This window comes from Oncorhynchus nerka, linkage group LG14 (genome assembly GCF_034236695.1).
Source record: "Oncorhynchus nerka isolate Pitt River linkage group LG14, Oner_Uvic_2.0, whole genome shotgun sequence".
NCBI classification, from domain to species: domain Eukaryota; kingdom Metazoa; phylum Chordata; class Actinopteri; order Salmoniformes; family Salmonidae; genus Oncorhynchus; species Oncorhynchus nerka.
The window spans coordinates 30,607,562-30,624,816 of NC_088409.1; the positions used below are offsets into that span (position 1 = coordinate 30,607,562).

Below are 17,255 nucleotides of genomic sequence, written 5' to 3' on the forward strand. Positions count from 1 at the left end.
GCCTTCCATAGTCTGTTCAGGACTGTGAAGAGACCTTTGGCGTGTCTAGTGGTGTATAACAGTGAGGGAGTATTTATAATAGAGAAATTCCTTCACTCAGAGTTTGTAATGATGTTGTTTATTTTGGCTAGCTAAATTGTGTGTGAGGGGGGGGGGGGGGGTGTACTCATTGTACACCCAATAATTCTGGAAGAATATAACTTAGAAATGCCTTATGAGCTTAGTTCAACTGTCGTACCCACCAGAGCCCCAAATGTAAGCTTGTTTTAGTGCTATTGTTTGTAAACGTAAACAAACACTGTATAGTCTCAACATGGTTAAATCTAAAATGTTGATATAATGGATTTGAGAGTGGTTATTTTTCTCCTGCCTCATACCTCAGCTTTTTACAATAACAGTGGCAGGGTACCCACTTTGTTATTGTTTGAACTGCAGATTGCCCGTTTTAAATTGCACTTGAAGAAAGGTTTTCTAGAAACATAACCACCACCAACTCTGTTCTGGCCAGTAATGCATATTGTTCACAGAAGATCTATTTGTACATGTGGAGATGCGTTACATCCATAAACAAGGTGGATCCCCAAATGTAAGGGCACAACAGCAATATTCTGATCTTAGGATCCCAAGATTGAGCTGAGGGTCAGGTGAGGTCAGTGTGACCGGTCCTTTTCCAGACAGGATCAGTGTCCGCAGTGGGGTGTGATTATGGAAGAATGTGGCTGTTTCGGTCAGATCAGAGTGAAAGGTGTGGGTCAGAGTGGAAGTGAGCAGTACGGGGACACCCAGGTAGGAATTCAACCACGGAGTCTCCGACAGTCTGCGGTCTTATCTCTTGACTGTCCTGTGGAATGGCCCGTTAACCCTGCCTACTGTAGTCTCTCACACATTACCAGTAGAGCAGGTTGGTTATTAAATTAACCCAGTCACCTAAACATCTTCAGGTCAGTTCCACATAGTGTGAATTCTCTCTCCCTGGACACCAACTCATCACAATGTGGTGATGTTATTGTACTAGAACAAAATAACCTGACACTTGTCGTGACCATTTTCTACCACTTATCTGTAATCTAATGTTATGGGTTATTATATGGTCAAAGTTCCATAACATGGACTATTAGGATGCTCATTATCATAAACAAGCATAGCTATATCATGACTTTATTAGAACACTACATTTTCAATTTAAGTTAATGTTACTAGCCTGAGAAGGTTAGTGTAGTCATTTTGATGTGAAATTTACATAAAATATGATTTCACAAATGCATTACACTTTCATAAATAGATCACTTCATTTGTGAATTTTAAGTCATTTCAGATCTCGCGCTCCTCACTTTCTCACAATGTATTTGTCATGTAGTTTTAGGCTGATGAGATGTTTCAACCAACAGGTTTCTAAAGTTCTGGTGGAGCTGACATTGGAAAGGTGCTACATAGATAATGATTGAGGGTTTAAATAACAACCATTCAGAGTCCTGGTTAATGTTTAAACAGATGGAATGCCTGTCTAAAGCGCAGTTGCTCTGCTTAGTTATATTGTGTAGGCCGAATCCGACTACTCATTGATTTGGTTTAACTTTCATTCCCACTCTCGAAAACCACATTTTGTAATGTGTACTATACAATATGAAAAACACAGAGGATGCATATATGTATGTTTACATTTACAAAAGGTTGTGTGTAAAAAGGTGCTTGTCATTGTTAGCTATTTCTCTGGACCACACCTCTCAGTAGAGAACACCTCATTACCCATCAGTCTAACTGGTTTGACTAATATGCTGCTACCTTACTGTATGCCTAGCAGTTCTACTATACCTTATTGTTTAGTTAATGCCATTAGCTCTCCAGATGTCCCCTCGTGCTTGTGGTGGTCACGTACCGTGCCTTCAGAAAGTATTCACACCCTTTTGAGTAAAAAAAAAAAAAAAAAAATGTTTTACAGCATGAATTTAAAATGGATTACACTTAGATTTTTTTGTCACTGGCCTATACACAATAAGTAGAATTTATGTTTTTAGAAATGTTTACTAATAAATAAGAAATTAAAAGCTGAAGTGTCCTGAGTCGATAGGTATTCAACCCCTTTGTTGACGCAAACCTAAAGTTTAGGAATATGACTTCCACCTTACCTGTCACCCTAGACACAGTTCAATTTGCTTTACTGCCCCAATAGGTCCACAGACGATGCAATCGCCATCACACTGCACACTGCCTTATCCCATCTGGACAAGAGGAATACCTATGTAAGAATTCTGTTCATTGACTACAGTTCAGCATTCAACGCCATAGTACCCTCCAAGCTCATCATTAAGCTTGAAGCCCTGGGTCTCAAGCCCGCCCTGTGCAATTGGGTCCTGGACTTTGACGGGCCGTCCCCAGGTGGTGAAGGTAGGAAACATCTCCACTTCGCTGATCCTCAACACTGGGTCCCACAAGGGTGTGTGCTCAGCCCCCTCCTGTACTCCCTGTTCACCCATGACTGCGTGACTATGCACTCCTCCAACTCAATCATCAAGTTTGCAGATGACACAACAGTAGTAGACTTGATTACCAATAACAATGAGACAGCCTACAGGGAGGAGGTGAGTGTTCCCGGATTGTGGTGTCAGGAAAATAACCTCACACTCAACGTCAGCAAAACAAAGGAGATGATCGTGGACTTCAGGAAACAGCAGAGGGAGCAACCCCCAACCAAAATTTTAAGTTCCTCGGCGTACACATCACTGACAAACTGAAATGGTCCACCCACACAGAAAGTGTGGTGAAGAAGGCGCAACAGCCTCTTCAACCTCAGGAGGCTGAAGAAATTTGGCTTGCCACCTAAAACCCTCACAAACTTTTACAGATCCACAATTGTGAGCATCCTGTCGGGCTGTATCACTGCCTGGTACGGCAACTGCAGCGCCCACAACCGCAGGGCTCTCCAGAGGGTGGTGCGGTCTGCACAACGCATCACCAGGGGAAAACTACCTGCCCTCCAGGACACCTACAGCATCCGATGCCACAGGAAGGCCAAAAAGATCATCAAGGACAACAACCACCCGAGCCACTGCCTATTCACCCCGCTACCATCCAGAAGGCGAGGTCAGTACAGGTGCCACAAAGCTGGGACCGAGAGCCTGAAAAACAGCTTCTATCTCAAAGCCGTCAGACTGTTAAACAGCCATCACTAGCACAGAGCAGCTGCTGCCTACATACAGACTTTAAATCATTGGTCACTTTAATAAATGGAACACTAGTCACTTTAATAATGCCACTTTACTAATGTTTTCATATCTTGCATTACTCATCTCATATGTATATACTGTATTCTATACTATCTATTGCATCTTAGCCTATGGTGCTCTGTCATTGCGCATCCATATATTTATATATTCTTATTCCATTCCTTTACTTAGATTTGTGTGTATTAGGCATTTGTTGTGGAATTGTTAGATATTACTTTTTAGATATTGCTGCACTGTCGGAACTAGAAGTACAAGCATTTCGCTACACTCGCAATAACATCTGCTAACCGTGTGTATGTGACCAATAACGATTTGAATTCATATTTGCTGAACAAGTCACAAATTGCATGGATTCACTCTGTGCAATAGTGTTTAACATGATTTTTGAATGACTACTTCATTTCTGTACCTCACACATACAGATAATTGTAAGGTCGAGCAGTGAATTTGAAATTCAACCACAAAGACCAGGGAGGCTTTTTTTTTTTGCCCCGCAAAGAAGGCCATCTATTGGTAGATGGGGAGAAAAAAACATACATTGAATATAATATCCCTTTGACCATGGTGAAGTTATTAATTACCCTTTGAATGGTGTATAAACACACATTCCCTACAAATATACAGGCGTCCTTCCTAACTCAGTTGCCAGAGAGGGAGGAAACTGCTCAGGGATTTCACCATGAGGCCAATGGTGACTTTAAAACAGTTACGGAGTTTAATTGCTGTGATAGGAAACAACTGGGGATGGATCAACATTGTAGTTGCTCCACAATACTAACCTAAATGACTGAAAAGAATGAAGCCTGTACAGAATAAAATTATTCCTAAACATGCATCCTGTTCGCAACAAGGCACTAAAGTAATACTGCAAAAAATGTTGCAAAGCAATTCACTGTACTGAATACAAAGTGCTATGTTTGAGGCAAATCCAATACAACACATTACTGAGTACCACTCGCCAGATTTTCAAACATAGTGGTGACTGTCGTGTTATGGGTGAGTGGCCGAGTTAGATTTTCAAGCAGATTTAAGTTAAAACTATGGCAAGACTTAAATGGTTGTCTAGCAATGTTCAATGTTCAACAAGCAATTTTGAAAGACTCACAGCTATAACTGCTGCCAAAGGGGATTCTAATATGTATTGACTCAGGGGTTTGAATACTTATGTAAATTTGAAAATCATTTTGTCATTATGGGGTCTTGTGTGTAGATGGGTCAGACAAATGTATGTAGTCAATGTTGAAATCAAGCTGTAACACAACAATGTGGAATAAGTTCGGGGTGTGAATACTTTCCGAAGCCTCTGTATTTGACTTTTTGTGGTGTAATACTGTGATAGGCTTTTGCAGTGTTTTTGATTTGTTTTCTTCTGTTCTGTATGCATGTGCCCACTGCATTCAACACCATTTCCTGTGTAATCATACGACACCACTGAGGCCTGTAGTTGGAAAGACAACCAGCACAGTTTACAAATGGATCTAACTGGAGGGAGTAGTATTTTTGTTTGGGGGCAGAGAGATGGAGACGGGATATGACGAAAAGCATGTAATGGTTTTATTAGTCTGTGATCAGGGTGACTGATGGAGAGAGCGACCCCCGAGCGCTCACTGACCCCATCCCTAATGATTCCCTTAATTCCAGACCATGATTGCTGTTAGAAATTCCCATTTAGGAGGCATGTGTGAGAGCCGAGCATCGTAAGAATGGCCTTTAATTGCGATGAGTTATCATCTAGACCAGTGTAATTGAGCCCCCATCTTAAGGGGCGGCACTTCTGACAAATTGATTTAATACCGAAGCGATTTTCCTGTCCCTAATGGTGGATCGGGTCCTTCTCCACACTGGGCCACAGGCGCAGATGCAATTGTGTGCGGTGATTACTATCTGCTCTGTAATCGCTCTCTGTCTTCTGCGTGTGCAAGAGGACTCGGACACACCCTGGACCCAGGGCAGGGCACATAGATCTTAGCCTATGCCCCAGGTAGCCCTGAACTTACCCATCGTACTGTAGGGAGAGGGCTGTGTTATGGAGAGTCACTATATGCACATAAGTCAATATGACATCAATTCAAATTTTAATGGTCACATACACATATATTTAACAGATGTTAATGCTTGTGTTCCTAACTCCCAACAGTGCAGTAACATATAACAATTCACAACAATACAAAGACATCTAAAAGTAAAAGAATGGAATTAAAAAATATATATTTAAATATTAGTACGAGCAATGTCAGTGTGGCATTGACTAAAATACAATAGAATAGAATAAAGTGTATACACAGTGCCTTCGGAAAGTAGTCAGACCCCTAGACTTTTTACGCATTTGGTTAGGATACAGCCTCATTCTAAAATGTATTAAATTGATTAATTAATTAATTGATTAATAGTTTTTTCCTACACCAATCAATACCCAACACATTTACATAAGTATTCAGACCCTTAACTCAGTTTTTTCTTGATTCACCTTTGGCAGTGATTACAGCCTTGGAGTTTCTCCCATTCTTCTCTGCAGATCCTCTCAAGCTCTGGGGGGGGGGGGGGGGGCAGGCATTGTTGTGTTGCTGCACAGCTATTTTCAGGTCTCTCCAGAGATGTTCGATCGGGTTCTGGGCCACTCAAGGACATTCAGAGACTTGTCCCAAAGTCACTCCTGTGTTGTCTTGGCTGTGTGCTTAGGGTCATTGTCCTGTTGGAAGGTGAACCTTCACCCCAGTCTGAGGTCCTGAGCACTCTGGAGCAGGTTTTTTATTAAGTATCTCTCTGTACTTTGCTCATTTCATCTTTGCTTCGATCCTGATTAGTCTCTCAGTTCCTGCTACTGAAAAACATCCCCACATCATGATGCTGACACCACCTTGCTTCACCGTAGGGATGGTGCCAGGTTTCCTCCAGATGTGACGCTTGGCATTCAGGCCAAAGATTTCAATCTTGGTTTCATCAGACCAGAGAATCTTGTTTTTCATGGTCTGAGAGTCTTTTAGGTGCCTTTTGGCAAACACCAAGCGGGCTGTCATGTGCCTTTTACTGAGTTGCTTCATTCTGACCACTCTACCATAAAGGCCTGATTTGGTGGAGTGCAGCAGAGATGGTTGTCCTTCTGGAATGTTCTCCCATCTCCACAGTGGAACTCTGGAGCTCTGTCTAAGTGACTGTCGGGTACTTGGTCACCTCCCTGTCCAAAGCCCTTCTCCACCGATTGCTCAGTTTGGCCGGGTGGCCAGCTCTAGGAAGACTCTTGGTGGTGTCTAACTTCTTCCGTTTAAGAATGATGGAGGCCACTGTGATCTTAGGGACCTTCAATGCTGCAGAAATGTTTTTGTACCCTTTCCCAGATCTGTGCCCCGACACAATCCTGTCTACCTCATCTACCTTCCTTCAACCTCATGGCTTGGTTTTTGTTCTGACATGCACTATCAACTGTGGGACATTATATAGACAGGTGTGTGTCTTTCCAAATGTTGTCCAATCAATAGAATTTACCACAGGTGGACTCTAATCAAGTGGTAGAAACATCTCAAGGATGATCAATGGAAACAGGATGTACATGAACTCAATTTTGAGTCTCATAGCAAAGGGTCTGAATACTTATGTAAATAAGGTATTTCTGTTTTTTATTTTAATAGATTTGCAAAATGTTCTTGCTTTGTCATTTTGAGGGATTGTGTGTAGACTGCTGAGGATTTTTAAAATCCATTTTAGCATAAGGCAGTAATGTAACAATGTGGAAAAAGTCCAGGGGTCTGAATACTTTCAGAAGGCACTGTACATATGAAATGAGTAAAGCAGTATGTAAATATTATTACAGTTACATGTACCTGCGCTGACCTCGCCTTCTGGATGATAGCGGGGTGAACAGGTAGTGGCTCGGGTGGTTGTTGTCCTGGATGATCTTTTTGGCCTTCCTGTGACATCAGGTGCTGTAGGTGTCCTGGAGGGCAGGTAGTTTTCCCCCGGTGATGCGTTGTGCAGACCACACCACCCTCTGGAGAGCACTGCGGTTGTGGGCGGTATAGTTGCCGTACCAGGCAGTGATACAGCCCAACAGGATGCTCTCAATTGTGCATCTGTAAAACTTTGTGGGTCTTGGGGGCTGTTGCGCCTTCACCACACTGTCTGTGTGGGTGGACCATTTCAGATTGTCAGTGATGTGTACACCGAGAAACTTAAAGCTTTTCACCTTCTCCGCTGCTGTCCCGTTGATGTGGATAGGGATGTGCTCCCTCTGCTGTTTCCTGAAGTCCACAATCAGCTGCTTCGTTTTGTTGACGTTTTAGTGACATGGTGAGGCAGGGGCTAGGGAGTGTTGCTGTTGATGTCACCAAGTACTTGCTCACCGTTGGCTGTTCGTTAATGAAGGTGAAGCATATACAGAGCGCCATGGAAGTCTTCTCTGCCGTGCAACGTGTGTGCTCTCAGGTCACCAAACTGGTTGGGCCTGTTTTCAGGATTTGTTCTGAGCCTGTTTCAACTTGTCAGTGATTCTCCCTAAACAAAAACATGAAAAGTCATGTAAAATAGACACGTTATTGTTATGGTGTGAATCCGTGTTAGCCGTCTTTGCAATTCACCGTAAGTCTAATACAGGGTGATGATCAAGATGGCGGTCAGTTTCACAAACAACGCAATTGTCTGTCTTTCCCCTGCTGACCTACGCAAACCACACATCTGACTACTACACCGATAGACACACACTGAACTTTCCATGGCAGCACCTCAAGGACATCTCCCCCTCTGTCTCTCTGCGCTCATGTCTTTTTAAATGCTTTAGCCTCCAATGTGAAATGAGAAGTATGGCATAGTTTATACTAGTGATACATAACCCTTCCTGATGAGAACAGTGATTTGGATCAGCTCACCTTCGGGATAATGCAACTGTGGTTGCTTCTTGATTTTAGTTGCCGAGCCACAGAATTTTAGCTTTCATTTCGTTTTTTGTTACTGTTCGAATGTTGACGATGGGAACTTTCTGATGCCAGGAACAGTAGAATTGGCACTTTGTTTCTAGTGCCTTCGTTGATGTCACAGGCTTTTCCTTTCTAGCTTTTTACAAGTCCACTGTCATTACTTTCAACTCGTATGGCAAGACTGGAGTCTGGAGGTGGCTATAGCTACTGTCTTGCACTTTGTTTCAGGATGATTTTAGGAAGAGACTGAACACTATGATCTCCTAACAATCTCCATGTCCTCCAAGTTAGGTGACTCACACACTACACTCGATATGTTATTGTACTCCTACGTCTTGAGTATTAGTAATCTCATCATATAACTGTAGGTAAGTAATGAACTTATCTCCCTCTTTTTATGTCGGTTTGTCTCTGTCTACCTAGGGGCAGAACGGGCGGCATGAGCAGGTCACCTTCCTGGATAACAAAGAGAAGATGGCATCGAAGAAGAAGACTGGAGTGATAGTGGGAGTCCTCATCGCTCTGCTTGTCTTGGCAGCCGTGACAGGAATCCTCATCTGGCTCTTTGTTAGTGAGTACAACTTTGCTATGTAGTCTGAGACTAATGCATGTAATAATCATAGACTAGGTACTATCACTCAGTCTAAGTGAAAATGCAAAGGATGCCCCAAAGTGGCTCAATAACTCCAACTGTACTAATGTTGCTAATTTCCAACCCTCTCAGTTTGGCCTGGAGTATTCTGGGAGGTTTGTTTCTTCTAATGTCTGAATATAAAATTGATACCTGAAATGTAAATAATGGCAAACAGCTTTTTATAATCTACCCGGAAAGACTTGAGTTACAAATATCCAAATTAAGTGTGAAGTTTGGAAGTTTCTAATTTGACATTGATAACCTGTTTGACAGGCCTTAATTTGGTTGGTGTTAATAATTCAGGGGAGTAAAGTGGCGCGGTGCAGAGTAGACGAAACATCCTGACAGTCACACACACGCTCACTCTACAGCCTGATCAAAGAGGCTTTTACAGAGAGATAATCAAAAGATAAACAAACTCCTAATTCTCCTAAATCCCTGTTCTCTTTTTATTAACCATCCCTGGAAGTTTATGAGGAGGCATTGGTGTTGCATGTAGAATTGTATTAAATGACTTGCTCTTTCTCCCACTCTCTTTCCCTCAGTCAAAGGCAGGGAGTCGGCGGCCACCATCAGTATGAAGCGTGTCCCAGCTCAGCGGGTGTATAGCGGGCACATGAAACTGGACAACGTGCCCTACAACCAGAATCTGGAGGACCCCACCAGCACAGAGTTCCAAAAGCTGGCAGATGACCTGGAAGAGATAGTGAGTTTCACCCAGGTTTAGGCTCAGATACCACGTCCTGGTGATGTTCTGTTAAAAAAAAACGATTGAGATTATTGTTTTTCTATGGTGACAGACAAAAGTGATGAGATGACAGACATCAGTCTTTTCCCATCATTTTCCTGCCTGCGTCAAAAGTTGAAATTAGTTGAACTTTTGATAGATCGGTTGATGACCCTTCTACCAAGTTAACCTCCACCCACAATACCCTTTAGGCCAGGTACGGTATTAAGTCAGGTGTCAGAGTTCAGAACTGACTGAGATTCAGTTTCTCTCTTGTTTGTTGTAGCTATCTGCCACAGCATGTTTTTCTCCTGGTGGAAGGAGATTGCTAAAGGCATATTTGTGTGGGTGGACTGGAAGAGAGAACATCATTTAGTTACTCTGTTATTTCCTCGAACAACATTTCCTTTCATTGGAGTTATGGAGATGTGTGTATCGCCACTTGGGAACATGACAATGATAAACTGCTATTGCTAAACCCCCGGTCAGTGTGGCATTGCTTTAGAATGTATGGCTGCATGAGTGACAATATAAGGTAGGTGGTCTGAATGGAATTCTAGATGACTGTTCAATGAGCATTAATGTGACAGAACACACCCCCACCATTATTCGCTCTGCTCGGTACATTCAGTTCTTCCTCTGGCCATGTATTGCAGATGCAGTAGAGCAAAGTGTTATTATATGTTGGTGATTGGGTCTACAGTATATACAACTGAACTAACAAAGCCAATCAGAAACCAACACACTATTGGCTCCACTGGCAAGACTAAAGAATACACTGAGTTCTTTTTTTTCTTCTTTTTTTTGAGGGAACAATGCACCTCTCTGTATGTTGGAGGTGCTGTGTGGTCGACTTGGTAGTCTGCTGTTACCTGCTGTAGAATATGTTATTTGGGCTTAGAAACAGCTTTGAATAAGGAAATCCACACTTAGGAGACACTGTCTCTCATCTGAGCTCTGGAAACTGCAACGTGATCACATTCTACACTTCTGGGTTCAACTTCAGTGGATCACTCATTTTGCTCTCCTCTGGAATTGTTAATGGACTTTCTCCATTGTGGTCCATTGAAAAGTCTCCAGCCCATTTCTCGGTTCTCAATGTGGTCTTATCAGAGTCGATACAAGATGAAGATGGTTCACTATTCTCTTCAGTCTGTTTCAGGGAACTGAGGTGAGTTCAGCTACACTGCCTTTATAATGTACCTTTTGGATGTAACATTTACCAGCCTGATAATTGCATGTCCGCTACATGCGTTCTTATTCACAGTCTGAACTGGAGTTTAACACACACACACACTATGAATAGACAGCATGATTAGTAGCAACACATGCTAGGATTAGATATCCAGTTTCTTTCTACATTTCTTTCACATATCTGTAGCTGGAAGCACTCGTCCTCCATGGGATCTCCAATGGAAACCCTGTTATTCATGGCATGCAGGCAGTTGGAATGCAAGCATACACACTTGTTCTCAGGGGCCTTATTGCAGACTCGCAGACAAGCTTTTCTTGGTATCGAACTGGCCAATACCTGGAGCGCTCCCAACACCATGGTAACCTTGATCAATTAAACCTTATATGGAGGATTCGGCTGAACTCTGAGGTCATGGCTCCATATCTTCGCCATGGTAACAGCAAATGGGTTGTCAGGTAACCTAGTGAATGCTAATATTTATGTTGGCTTTTTTCACCAGCTTAAGAGCAACTACAAACAAGTTGAGTTCCTCTCCAAGTACTACACCACATCTGTGGTGACTGCCTTCAGGTAGGAGAGCATTCTGGGATGTGGAGTTTCTGCATGTTGGTAATGTACAGTTGGCCATAAAGCTAGTCATTAGATCACTTTGTTTATTACATAATATGAATCTTTGAAAATGCTTATTGGATAAGTGTGATTTGGACAATGGAACGTCCATTGCAGCAACTCAAAACACCAGCTGTTCCTGAGGAGAGGTTTGGTCAAACCTGCACAATAGAAATGTTGAAGTGCATGACTGTGAGTGATCAATGAAGTCCTCAGTCAGCATAGTTTGGTCTTCTACTCCTTCCTTCAAGTCCCCCTCTCTCTCCAGTGAGGGGGTGCTGGCCTACTACTGGACCCAGTTTGACATCCCGGCAGCGGACCTGGAGATACTGCCAGAGTTCTCTGAGGAGCGGGTCCTGGAGGTGCTGTGGAACGGCATCAGGGAGCAGGGCAAACGCTCCGGCCAGAGCCTCCACATCAGCCAAGTCACTGCCTCACGTGAGTTAGTAGTTAGTACAACCCAGTCAAGACCAAACCAGGGGGTGTAGTCTCTGGGGCAGGGGGTTTATCTAGGGGCTTAGGGTTTAAACTAAGCAAGCAGTGACCCACCCACCTGGAGAGTTACTGAGTCCTGCAAGCTTCCACTTCAACCCAAATCCAAAACCTTCATTCTATTAATTGGCTGCTCACCAGGACCTTGATCAGCTGAATGAGGGGCAACAGAGTTGGATCAAAAACCTGTGCACCCAGTAGCTCTCCAGATGCAGGGTTGGCCTCCCCTCAACTAAAGGGTTATGTTTAATGAAGATAAATGTTTTGTCTGAAGAAAGCCCCCTCTGTCATCTTCCATAAGCATTCATATCTGATATGATTTCTGCATTAATGGCTGTTCTATGCCAGCTAGATGTCTCTGACATGCCCTAATAAGATAACGTGGAGGTATAAGGGACGCCACTCTGTTTGTATTGTATCAGTGATTGGACACTTTATGTAGTTTGGGTCCTCTAATGACATTGTAGTAGTTGGCCCCTGGGCTGCCCTTTAGCTGCCTGGCTCTAGCCATTATCATTATTCTAGCTTCTGTCTACTTCACATTGCATTGCAAAAAGGTCACCCTATATGACTTAGTGGTTTTGCTCTCTTTTAAAATGATTTCTGTTTATATGGTTTGATGTGGTTGTCAGACGGTTAGACAGAGATTTATCCCTGGGCTCCGTGGGGCAATGGGGGGGTAAAAAAAAACTCCATCGGCAGCTCTCTCAACAGCAGTGTGTACGGCGAATTGGAACAGTAAAAGTGCAACCCAAATATTATACACCCGTGCATCAAACTCTATCAGCCTCTCAGTAAGGTAACACTCTCTTAACCCTCCCCCTTATCTCTCATTTTCCCTTTCTCTCTCCTCCTTCTCCCTCCCCCTCTTACTCCACCACTCTTCTGCCCCCCCCCCCCTCTCTCTCCAGGCACGGACCCCAGGATGGCCAGAAACCCCAGAGCCGGTGAGTAAACCCACTGTCTCCCGTTTCAATCACGCGCCGCTGTAATTTTCCAGCCCGCTAGATGTTCACCCCGCTGCTGCCAGTCTGTGACGAATGCCTGCCCCGCTTGATACATAATGCTGCTGCTGCTCCATTCATGAAGAGATTGAGAGCCCTGGCTATATAGTACATGAGTGGACTACTGAATAAAAGTGGATGTTGGCCTATTTCACTCGTCATTTTTTACCCTCTGTGTTGATGCGTAATCCTCAAACGATTTTGCGCATGTTACATTTAATTTCAGATGAGAGTTGATAGTTGACATTGCATCAACAGATGACACTGGATGATGAACAGTGTAGTAGATGTGGTATAAGATGTGTACATTTCTCCTCACCATGATGTAAATGTAATATGACATTTTGATTGATGCCATACACACAGCTCTTTTTTCCACTAAGTTATCTGCCTTGGCGTTTGCACTTTTGGGACTAGAGAGTCTAAAGTTCTTCCTTTAGCATGTGAGCTGACCAGGGAAAACCCACAGCCTTGTTGGGCTACTGTATTTATGTCTGTACATCTACTAATGTAATCTGTTATGCTGTTCATTTCCTGTATGTCAGATTACGAGTGTTTCTTCCGGTTGGAGGCTGACACTTTAGCTCAGAGCTTCCAGTCTCCAGGCTTTCCAGATCAGTACCCGGCCCAGTCCCGCTGCCAGTGGCAGATCAGAGCCCCGGAACAGAACGCCATCTCAGTCCGCTTCTCCCACTTTCACATAGAGGACGACTGCTCCGATGACTTTGTGTCCATATATGACTCCCTCAGCCCGGATGAGTCCCAGGCCATCACTCAGTGAGTGCTCTCACAACCACTACGATGATGATGATGATAGATAAATAAAATGAATAATGCATAGATTTTTTTATTAGTGCATTTCATGGAGCCAAAGACTCTAGTACAGGGATGGTGATGAGAGAGGCTGAATCAGGCCAATGTTTGTCATAATGCCACTATTCTCCACAGCCCAAGGAAATCTGTGACAAACTCAGTCTTAATATCAGCAGTGATGCACAGACAAGTGAATTCAATTGTAAGATTGCAAATTTGTGTGAGACATATTGGCTTTGTTCAATCGAAGGTGGTTACCTGGTGTCTAGGCTAAGTGTAATTGATAGGTTGTTGTGCTGTGAGAATGCGGGTTTGTTTCCAATCGATAAGGTTATGTTAACAGTGGGGGAAAAGGAAGCAGGAAGTCAACTTCAAACTTGCTTTCTTTTAGCACAATAAATAATATATTCTTCATCCTACCAAGATACATAGACAGATTAAATAATGATTTTTAAGCAAAGTGAAATATGGATTGTGTGTGTTATTCAGTGGGTGAATGGACAGGACAAAAGATTTAAGTGCCTTTGAACGGGGTATGGTAGTTGGTGCCAGGCGCACTGGGTTTGACTGTGTCAAGAACTGCAACGCTGCTGGGTTTTTCACGTTCAACAGTTTCTTGTCTGTATCAAGAATGGCCCACCACCCAAAGAACATCCAGTCAACTTGACACGACTGTGGGAAGCATTGGAGTCAACATGGGCCAACATCTGTGGGCAAAAGTGGGCGGCACAACTCAATATTAGGATGGTGTTCATAATGTTTTGTACACTCAGTGTATCCCACTTGTTTACAACCTTTTATTCATTTAGGGTCCAACCAAGACATGCATACTACCAGTACCAACATATGCTTACTTAATGAGGAAAGAAAGTACAAGCGTGTCATGTAGTTTTCCAGGATTCCCAGGAACATCACTTTGTATTTGGCTATAAGGTCCCCAGTGGGAATAGAAAACGTGGGAGAAAACGGTCGTTTTGAAGTGTAGCGAATGCTGTGGACTTCATTCCCAATACATCATTGGTGATTTTAGCCACTTGTTGGGATCCTGGTGCATTTAGCCCAGCACGTCGTCTTTCATTGTTAACATTGGGGACCTTCAGTGAGATTGAGTTGCCTCAGAAGGACCTCTCTTTTCCAATCTACCGGGGGTGCCACCCAGCAGCCATGCTGCTGTGTGTAATTGTGGTTGGTTGTCTGTTGTGGACTCTGTGGGCGTCCGTCTCTCTCGCTCTCTCTCTCTCTCCCCACTGTGGCAACCTGAGTGCAAATCAGTGGGGGCTACACTGTAGGCAATTTCAAGTTCCAAACCCTTCGCCCAACAAATGCGGGTAGCCAAGCGCCGCATAACATTTTTTATATTGCTGTTCAGCCGATCAGCTTTATCCAAGGTGACACCAGGTTTATGAGAGCCTTAATACAATAGTTTCTAATGCATTACGTTGCTGCAGGTAGATGTAGTGCTGCTCTTGCAGCGTTTCGCTAAAATACCTGTTTGACTTTGAAATGCCGTGTGTGTCTGAGCGGGCAGGGCTATTTTTCTTCCCTTAATAGTTGACTTAATGCTTTTTGATGTGTGGGTGCTCAACAGTTATTTAGACATTTCAAATGTATTTAATGGGCTTCTTTGGGTTTCTGATTCATGTGTTTCATTAAAAGTGTACTATGTCACTTTAACAACACAGTGTAGAAGGTATACTGATGGTTTATGCCTTTCATGCCTGCACCACATTCTGTCAGTGAATGAATTGAAGTCTCACACCTTGACCAGTGTTGCCCAGCCCTGACATTGATAGACGTCTCAATTTCCTGTATGAATCGCCTCCTATAGCAAGTGTGGTCAGAGGCCTCCCAGCAATCCCCTGGAGGTGGTGTCGTCCAGTAACATCATGCTCATCAACCTCATCACTGACAGCGCTGTCCAGAGGCCCGGCTTCAGTGCAGAGTACTCAATCATCCCCCTAACAACATGTAAGATAACATCACACAGTCATCCCCTTACCAAGATGTACAGCGACAATTCCAGTCAAACACTCCATATTTCACTAAGTTAAGATGATGAACACTCTAATTAACCCATTTTAGCCAAAAGTTGTGGAGGAGTCCTGAGTGATGCTCAGGGGAACTTCAGCTCTCCCCATTACCCCAGCTTCTATCCCCCAGCCCTGGACTGCAAGTGGACCATCGAGGTTGGTGATCCTGCATCATAGCCCCTTCTGTTACCCCCCCCCCTCTCTCTGCTACCTCTCTATTTACCCCTTCGCTCTCTGGTCCCTCTCTCTTGCCCCTCTTTCCTGCACCATCCATAGCTCTGTATGAGGGGAATGCTGAGGCTGCAGAATGTCAGCCAGGCTGTTCAGTACCTCTTCCATCTTCATATGTCCTATTGCAGCAGCAGTCCTTAAGGCTTTGTGTCTTGGGGGAGGAGGTGGGTTAGGTGTTCTCTCACAGTTATTGTAGTTTGAGTTCCAATTCCCTACACCTCCCACTTGGTCCTGTTCCCCTTGTGGATTACAAATCATCGAATTGGTGTAAGCAGGCTTGAGGGACCACTATATTTTGTACACCATTTATTTAGAAACTATGAGGAGGAAGGAACAAGTGCGTACCTCTAAGGAGCAGGGCAGAGGGGAAAAGTGGTGGCATTTTCCAACTCTTAAGACTCACGTGAACACAACCCTGTCTCAGGTCCCTGCAGGGAAGCAGGTACGTGTGAAGTTCACCATGTTCCGTATGAAGGAGCCGAGAGTGGACGTCAGGGTGTGTCACAAAGACTACGTAGAGGTCATGGGCACCAAGTAAGAATTGTCCTCTACTTACTGATGCTCTATAGAACAGTATGACTTGATTGATTATCACAGGATAAAGGAAATGTGTCCTCTGCTTTAAACCATCACATTCCATTGACATACAATGTCAGTATTTCCACTCAAATAAACGTTGTGTGCTTTGTTTCAGGTACTGTGGGGAGCTGTCTTCTCTGGCCCTTACCAGTACCACCAGCTCTCTGGCTGTGATGTTCCACTCTGATGAGTCCTTCACAGACAAAGGCTTCCAGGCTCAGTACAACGCATATGATCCTTCCAACCGTGAGTGGTTTCTCTCTGGTGTTATATATGACTCTGGATTGTATGAAACGTCCTATGAAGGTGTTACCATTTTATGGTGCTGTTTTCAAACTCCTCTTAATCTCCATGGCAACTGATATGGGAGTGGTGGTGCTATTCAAGTGAAAGTTGCTATATGACAGTTTTAGTGACGATTACAACTGAACTAGTGCCCCAAACCCAGTGGCACACTGACTGACACTCAGCCAGAGACGGTTCAATGATGGAGGTTTACAGACTGCAGCTCTGACATCACAGGTCCACCATTCACCATGAGAGTGTGTTCATTGTCTGTTTTATCAGTCAGGAGCACTTCTAGTCTCTGTCTGTCCCCTCCACTCCCCTCGTCCCCTCTACCCTCTGTAGTGCTGCTCTTTCAGAGTTTGGGCCATAATGGATTTCTAATTGCTTTGATCAATAGGGACGAGCAGATTGCAACAAGACGGATGGGCCGGAAATACACTGTCATTCCCTCACACGCCTTCTGTCACTCGCTCTCTCTCATCGCTCACTCTCATTCGCCTCTTCCCCCTGTCTCCCTCCCTC

At 43.8% G+C, this 17,255-nt stretch overlaps 1 protein-coding gene across 2 annotated transcripts in view; it reads left to right on the forward strand.

Moving 5' to 3' along the window:
* st14 (ST14 transmembrane serine protease matriptase) overlaps positions 1 to 17,255 on the forward strand; it is a 32,216-nt gene that overhangs the window by 5,572 nt on the left and 9,389 nt on the right. For both annotated transcript variants that reach the window (XM_029679230.2, XM_065027964.1), the window contains exons 2-11: positions 8,555 to 8,702; positions 9,311 to 9,471; positions 11,187 to 11,257; positions 11,565 to 11,734; positions 12,700 to 12,735; positions 13,338 to 13,569; positions 15,434 to 15,573; positions 15,688 to 15,791; positions 16,291 to 16,400; positions 16,561 to 16,691. In XM_029679230.2, coding sequence (XP_029535090.1) covers positions 8,555 to 8,702; positions 9,311 to 9,471; positions 11,187 to 11,257; positions 11,565 to 11,734; positions 12,700 to 12,735; positions 13,338 to 13,569; positions 15,434 to 15,573; positions 15,688 to 15,791; positions 16,291 to 16,400; positions 16,561 to 16,691 — 1,303 coding nt within the window. The remainder of the gene's footprint in view (positions 1 to 8,554; positions 8,703 to 9,310; positions 9,472 to 11,186; positions 11,258 to 11,564; positions 11,735 to 12,699; positions 12,736 to 13,337; positions 13,570 to 15,433; positions 15,574 to 15,687; positions 15,792 to 16,290; positions 16,401 to 16,560; positions 16,692 to 17,255) is intronic.